Source organism: Nerophis lumbriciformis, linkage group LG11, assembly GCF_033978685.3.
Source record: "Nerophis lumbriciformis linkage group LG11, RoL_Nlum_v2.1, whole genome shotgun sequence".
NCBI classification, from domain to species: domain Eukaryota; kingdom Metazoa; phylum Chordata; class Actinopteri; order Syngnathiformes; family Syngnathidae; genus Nerophis; species Nerophis lumbriciformis.
In genome coordinates this window covers 30,786,439-30,794,184 of record NC_084558.2, presented here as the reverse complement: position 1 = coordinate 30,794,184, position 7,746 = coordinate 30,786,439, and the positions used below count along the sequence as shown (strand labels likewise).

The window sequence follows — 7,746 nt, the reverse complement described above, 5'->3', positions numbered from 1 at the left end:
TATAACCACGCTTTTTTTTTAGTTCGCAGGTCTTTTTTTGTTGTTACCCCTTATTGAATTTTTTTTTTTTTTGATTGAAACTTTTATTAGTAGATTGCACAGTGAAGTACATATTCCGTACAATTGACCACTAAATGGTAACACCCGAATACGTTTTTCAACTTGTTTAAGTCGGGCTCCACTTAAATTGATTCATGATACAGATATATACTATTTTCATAATACAGTCATCACACAAGATAATGATCACAGTATATAAATTGAATTATTTACATTATTTACAATCCGGGGTGTGGGATATGGAGGGGGGCGGGGGGGTTAAGTTTGGTTGGAATCAACACTGCAGTCATCAACAATTGCATCATCAGAGAAAGACATCCAATTGACAATTCACAGTGTTAGATGTTAATAACAGAGCAGATGATTATTCGCACAAAACAGTATGCATGCATGAAAGACAATAATATGCATCTTAAAGCAATGCAGAGCTAGAATACAATTTAATAATATTTAAAAAAAAAAAATGATTAAGGGGAACTGCACTTTTTATTTTTTTTTATTTTGCCAATCGTTCACAATCATTATGAAATCCTTTTTGAATGCATTCTAAATATTTAATAAACGTAAATAAAAGTCAGCTTACAGTGGAGCCAATGGGAGCTGCAATATTTCACCCATAAAATCCAAAACATAACCATTCAAAAAGTGCCAACATCTCCATTTACATTTTGTGACTAGAATATTAGATCATTGTTGACTTCAGGAAGCTCCAGTCCAGCCACACTCCATTCTACATCAACGGCACAGCGGTGGAGATAGTAAGCAGCACCAAGTTCGTGGGGGTGCAGATAACTGACAATATAACCTGGTCCCTACACACCGGAGCTCTTTTAAAAAGAGCTCAGCAGCGCATGCACTTTTTGCGTCGGATGAAAAGAGCACAGCTCCCTCCCCCCATTCTCAGCACATTCTACAGAGGCACTATAGAGAGCCTGCTGACCAACAGCATCTCTGTCTGGACAGGAGCCTGCAATGCCTCAGACTGGAAGTCTCTGCAGAGAGTGGTGAGGACGGCGGAAAAGATCATCAGGACTCCTCTTCCTCCTATCCAGGAGGTCGCAAAAAGCCGCTGCCTGACCAGGGTTCAGAAAATCTGCAAAGACTCCTCCCACCCCCACCAAGGACTGTTTTCACTGCTGGACTCTAGAACGAGGTTCCGCAGCCTCCGAAGCAGAACCTCCAGGTTCTGTAACAGCTTCTTCCCTCAGGCCGTAAGACTCTTGAACGCATCATAATTAAATTAAATTATCCCCTCAACTCCCCCCAAAATGGATTAACTCGCTGGAATAAAAAAGACAATATAACATACATCCATAAACATGGACGCATGTGAAAAAGTGCAATATATTTATCTGTACAGTAATCTATTTATTTTATTTATATATATTTATATATATGTATTTATTTTATATATATATTATATATATATTATTTATATATATTTATTTATTTATATATGCACCGTACTGCTTTTTTATCCTGCACTACCATGAGCTTATGTAACGAAATTTCGTTCTTATCTGTGCTGTAAAGTTCAAATTTGAATGACAATAAAAAGGAAGTCTAAGTCTAAGTCTAATTAACCAAGCATTAGTAATATTAATATTACAAGCGCTTTGATTCCCGAGCGCAGCCATCACTGCAGCTCACTGCTCCCCTTGCCTCCCAGGGGGTGGAACAAGGGGATGAGTCAATTGCAGAGGGTAATTTCACCACACCTTGTGTGTGTGTGACTATCAGTGGTACTTTAACTTTAACTTTGGCTAAAAGAGACAAACTATTTATAGCGGCGCCGTGATCACTGCCTGTGTACCGATGTTTACATCATTGACTGATCAGCTGCTTCCTCGTTTCCCTGCTCCCTGCAAGTTTATTGTCGATCATAAATCATGCCTCTGACCTGGACAGAAGGTGGCTGTTGGTATAATGGAATAGAATATAATAGAATAGAATGGACTTTATTGTCATTATATGTGCATACAATGAGATTAAGGACTCCAATTTAAGGTTTGGTAGTGGAAACAAATATGGAATAAGAATAAACCACACAAGAAGTAATAAAGATATAACATAATAATTTAAATATATAGACTACTATACAATAAAACAATAAACATTTGCAATCCTGTACAATATACAAAACAATATACAAAATACTGCACAATATACAGAACAAAACAAGAGTACCAGAGTAATAAAGTAACAATCAGTGGAGAACGTATTGCACTAGAAGGGTAATATTGCAGAGTAGAGTATTAGGGTGGGATATAGGAGGTATAGGAGTGAATTATTTATTACAAGTTTGAGTTCAAGATGGTGACAGCTCTGGGAAAGAAGCTTTCTCTGAGCCTCTTTTTTCTGGCTCTGATGCACCTGTAGCGCCTGCCCGATGGTAGCAGGTCGAACAAGTGGAAGCCAGGGTGTGTGCTGTCCTTGGTAATGTTTTTTGCTCTGTTGAGGCAGCGGGAGTTGTGTAAATCCTTCAGGGAGGGGAGGGGGCAGCCAATGATTTTTCCGACAAGTTGGGACACGTTGACAGTCATATAAGACCTGGAACTGGCGAGAACGACACGAAAAGCACTTGTCCCCCCCCCCCACAAACCAAAAATATTAAATATGCTTGTAAATAAAACCTCTGCCTTCTACGCTACTGTATTTTAATGTTGTTCATCATGCTGGTACTTAGAGAGCCAAATGTTTCCTGAGGTGGTACACACGTTTGAGAACCACTGCATTAAGTCAGAAACATAATAATAGGCTCACTCACCCACAGTACAAGTCAAAAGAAAAGTAGTTGATGAGATCGCGCTTCTCGTGGGCAGAGAGTATTAACCAGCGAGTTCTGCCGGTTGTCGCTCATCAGCCGGTATATAACCAGGGCAACGGAGCCAACTCTCCGGGGGGATGGCTAGAGTGATAATCATCATCATTTCGACATACAAATCAACATTTTATAAACATTTTTGGGAAGAAAAGTTGTTTTATTTTTGTTACACATGGCGTCCTTTTCACACGTTAGTAAAAAAAATGACAGTTATATAGCTCTTATATAATGCATGTATTTGTGCTTAGTTCTCTATTGTGTACCGTAAGCCGACACAGGCTTTATGCTCTCTTTTGCTCTCTGCGTTTCCTTCCGTGTCTGATGTCCTTTGTTGATCTCCCACAGTGCTTTCCAGAGTTTTCCCGTCGTGATCTCTTGTCGTTCCCTTCTGGATTCTGACTGCCTCCCTCGTTCCTCGACCCCTGCTCGGACACGGACTACGCTGCCTCAACCCTATCCTTGACCCTCGCCTGGACACGGACCTTGCCGCTTCTCTCGCTCTCTCTCTCCTCAACACTCGGCAATATACAACAATTAATTACACACACAGTCTTACACCACACACTCTTGGATTTTGGTCACACGCTCCATTCTATAGTTTAGTAGTATTGTTTGTTATTATACATATATATATATATATATATATATATATATATATATATATATATATATATATATATATATATATATATATATATATATATATATATATATATATATGTATATATATATATATATTTATTATATATATATAATAAATCTTTGAACATCACAAGCCCCCTGGTGTCTGAGCCGTCATCTCCCTCTGTGTAACCATATCACATGGAGGTGAGTATTGCTGACTTGAACGTGTTTTTGCACTGTGGAGGGACGTTAGCCGCTATGGAGTATGCTACAGTGTGTTGAGGACACGCTCGTTCTCTTGTCGATGTCAAAATTGCAGCACACAGCTGAAATGTGTCATCAACATGCATGATCACGATATAACAATGTATTAAAAACCTTTATCGTTGGCCAAATTCACATCGTTTATATCATGCATCCCTAATAAATACGACTTTAAATTTTGTTGTGTCCTGCAGACATCCAGCAGCTGCAAGAAAGACATCCCCCAGTCCTTTTCCTGCAGGTTGGAGCAGAAGTGTCCTCACTTTATAGAAAAATATTTGGAGGATGATGACATCAGCCAAGGGACACTTGTGATTGTGAAGAGTGAAGACGATGAAGAAGAGCAAGCAGAGTTGTCTCAGCTCCATTACAGTCACAGCGAGACCATCTTGAAAGAGCCACGACTCCTTGAGGTTGGTGATTATTGGATCAGAACCACTTTGTCAGGTCTAAATACATTACGGACGCTGTCGACAAGAAGTTTTGCTGCTCTAAATGTGGCAAATTGTTTTGTTACAAAAACTGTGTGCAGATGTATGAGGGAGAAAAGCAGTGACGGGCCGTACGTTTCCCACCTAGGCCTTCAGTGATGTCCGACTTCAATGATTACCTCTCAAAATACCATCATTTATGTCCCCACATGAGCATTGCTGGAGAAATACTATACCAGAACACATTTACGCCCTACTAAGCATTGAATCACATCAACAGTGTACAAAACGGGTTATTTTCTGGCGCGTTTAAAAATCAATTAAAACGCATCAGCAATTAAAACATATCTTATGTGGTACTGTCGAAATTAAAATTGCAAAAAACATATTAAAAGTGAAAAAATAAAATATTTGAACTCACAATTTGTAGCAGCTATTCGACGCCGTATAAGCCAGTGGTACACCTCGTCGTCGGCTTATTCAAGTGGAGGAGGCGGGCATTTCCCCATTTCATCGCCAGAACAGCTGAGCTAGCTAGTTGGCCGACATGGTCTCACAAGATGTAGTTTCTCTTTAAATATCCTTCTTGAAAATGGCCTTGCAAATATATATCTGCCACCTAATCAACGTTTTGTTCTCCTTCTCTGCTATACCGGTCTGGCTACGGCGCAACACTTCCCGCTTCCTGTTAAAGTGAAACTTGTGAATGGATATTCACTTTGGAGTGACAAGTGAGTATCCAATCACAGTCTCGTTAACATCAGGTTACCTAGATAGGCTACTGTCAACAACTTGTGATCTGATTGGCTATCGCAACTGTCTCTCAACTCTATGTGTTCTCAAACTCATCCGCTAACGGTCCCGGTGAGTATCCAATCACAGGACACGTAAATGTCACGTTCAACGTGAGGCCATCTAGAAGGCCTTACTGACAACAACTCGTGATCTGATTGGCTATTGCAACTGTCTATCAACTGTATGTCCCCGTTCACTTACAGTGCACGGATGCCCGCATTGTTGATTCTGAAGGCTTCTAGCAGATTTGGTACAGCATGGAAACATAAGCTAGCTGCATTCTGATTGGATACAAACTAAAACTAAAAACAACAGCACTGGAAGGAGCATAATATGATATCAAGAGAATATAAATATTTTTAGATATTTAGGGAAAGCAAATTAAAAAACAATTTTATCTTTAATTATGATCATGATTTCTGGTTACGGTATGTTAGGCCAGCAGAGAAGTCCTTGCTGGCCCTGACGGCACACCACCGGAGAAAAGCCGTTTTCTTCTTCACTGTTAAAGGAACTTTGATACGACACACAAGGAAACACACGGGCGAGAAGCCGTTCTACTGCTCGGTGTATCAAAAGCTTTTGGGATAAGAAGAGCATGACAGTGCACATGAGAACGCACAGGGAGAGAAGGCCTTCGCCTGCCTCGTTTGCGCCAAAAAAGTTATCCGTCAAGGCACACATGTTGAGACACATGAGGACACACACCGGAAAGGCGTTCAGCTGCAACGTGTGTGAGGAAAGGTTTCCTTTCAAGTACCAGCAGTCAGGGAACATTCTAACATTTATTTTCTTCCTATTCTCATCAAGTTTAAAAAGAAGACCACTTTCCCCAAACGTGAAGGTACCATTTCAGAGGATTAAATTCAACCGTATAAATGGGAAACTTTAAAAACGAGTGTTTATTTATAGCCATAGTGATATTTGCTGGCACTATTTAGCCTGATTTATTTTTAATGGGATGATTGGCAACACTAAATTGGCCATAGTGTGTGAATGTTGTCTGTCTGTGTTGGCCCTGCGATGAGGTGGTGACTTGTCCAGGGTGTACCCCGCCTTCCGCCCGATTGCAGCTGAGATAAGCTCCTGCACCCCCTGCTACCCCGAAAGGGACAAGCGGTAGGAAATGGATAGATGGATGGATGGATGGGATGTCACTGACCCCTGCTGGAGGAACGAGTTGGTGCAGCCAAACTAAATCACACACGTGGACTCCACTAATGTTTAGTTTTTTTCTTACTAATGTTGAATGTGCTCATATATGAATAGGAACTATATGCGTAAATATATCTACATGTTCAGTGAACATTAAAAATTAGCTATAGGCCTGAGCAACGCCGCCCTCTTGTGTCTTATTACGGTACTGCATGCATGATTGAGTGCTAAAGAGAAAGTTATGTTCTCTCCTCAGTGTACCTGCTTCATATACGGAACAACTTTATTCAAACATTTGACAAATATTTGACAGCTTCTTCCTTGTTCAAGTTTTACATTTACAAGTTTATAGTTTTGGCTTTCAAATGACTGTTGACTCAAGCCACTGTTGTACTCATATTTACATATTTCATATATTTACAGCAAAAGACACCAGACTCTAGAAACAATCGACTGTTGACATTTGCACCAAAGGCGAGTTGGAGCGAGTTTTAACGTACAAGTCGGGAAGTACAACATTGTAATTAAATATTGTCAGAAATATTACACGCAAAGAAAATGCATCTGGCATTTGGCCCTCTATAGGAGGAAACAAGCTTAACTTGGCATTACAGTCAAAATGTGGTGCAGATATTTACAGCAGTGGTCCTGATGCAGAGACATCTCTATGGCGACAAGGTCTGAGGACAAACGCCTTCCTTGTCAACAACGTGCTATACACTTGTTGACAAGTGCAAAACAAAAAGATATTAAATAACTCCTTTAAAAATATAATGTATTTTGGTACTCATACAAAACCTTATAAAAACTTAAAGTGCAGCTAAAAACAGTTAGCAGATCAACAAATAATCCTTCACCTGGCCTGCACCTTCAGTAAAGGTGTGTGTGTGTGTGTGTGTGTGAGAGAGCTGAGAATTAGGCGGGATCATGGCTGCATCAGCAAATCCTGTCGTAAGCCACCGGTTGCCAAGGATACGTCAGCCATTAGGACACGTCGAGGTAAAGTTAGCCTGGACGGGCCGCCTCATGTGGAACTTACGTAACCGCATGTCAGCTCACCCATCTTAAAACATGGCGTCCATTGAGATGTCCTGTCCAAATCTTTACGAAAGTGCTCCGTTTGGAATTATTGCGGAAATATCTTTCTGCAATTTGCCTTCAAGTCATAATGAAGACGCCCATGATGCGTATCATGTGTCTCCACCCGCCTCCTGCTATGCTAACATTGCTAAAGGCGCTAGCGTTTGTCCAATCCTTGAAAGGACAATGTACAGATGTGCTCGGAGAAGGCAGACAGATTGGACTGGAATGGCGAAAACGACAAAAGTTTGAAAATCCGTGCTCAGTGGCAGGGGTCAAAGGGGAACTCAGTGAGGCCGCCATGGAGCTCCAATGATTCCTGCTCCCAGGAAACGATGTCCCCGACCAGGTGACCGCCGCACGTGGCTTGACTGTAGATCTCAGCGGGTGTGAGGACCCTGGACCAGAACTGTAGGTCGGACATTTCTCCCATGAAGGACTGTGTGACGTCAAAGCGACCTCCCATTGTGTCCTGGAAGAAGGCGGCGTCAGTCAGGAAGGACAACAGAGGAT

At 41.0% G+C, this 7,746-nt stretch overlaps 1 protein-coding gene across 2 annotated transcripts in view; it reads right to left on the bottom strand.

The window, feature by feature from the left end:
* Nucleotides 1-6,411: 6,411 nt before the first annotated feature.
* LOC133610515 (uncharacterized) overlaps nt 6,412-7,746 on the bottom strand; it is a 35,636-nt gene continuing 34,301 nt past the window's right edge. For both annotated transcript variants that reach the window (XM_061966847.1, XM_061966846.1), the window contains one exon: nt 6,412-7,705. In XM_061966847.1, the coding sequence (XP_061822831.1) occupies nt 7,496-7,705 (210 nt within the window). In that variant the 3' untranslated portion in view covers nt 6,412-7,495. The remainder of the gene's footprint in view (nt 7,706-7,746) is intronic.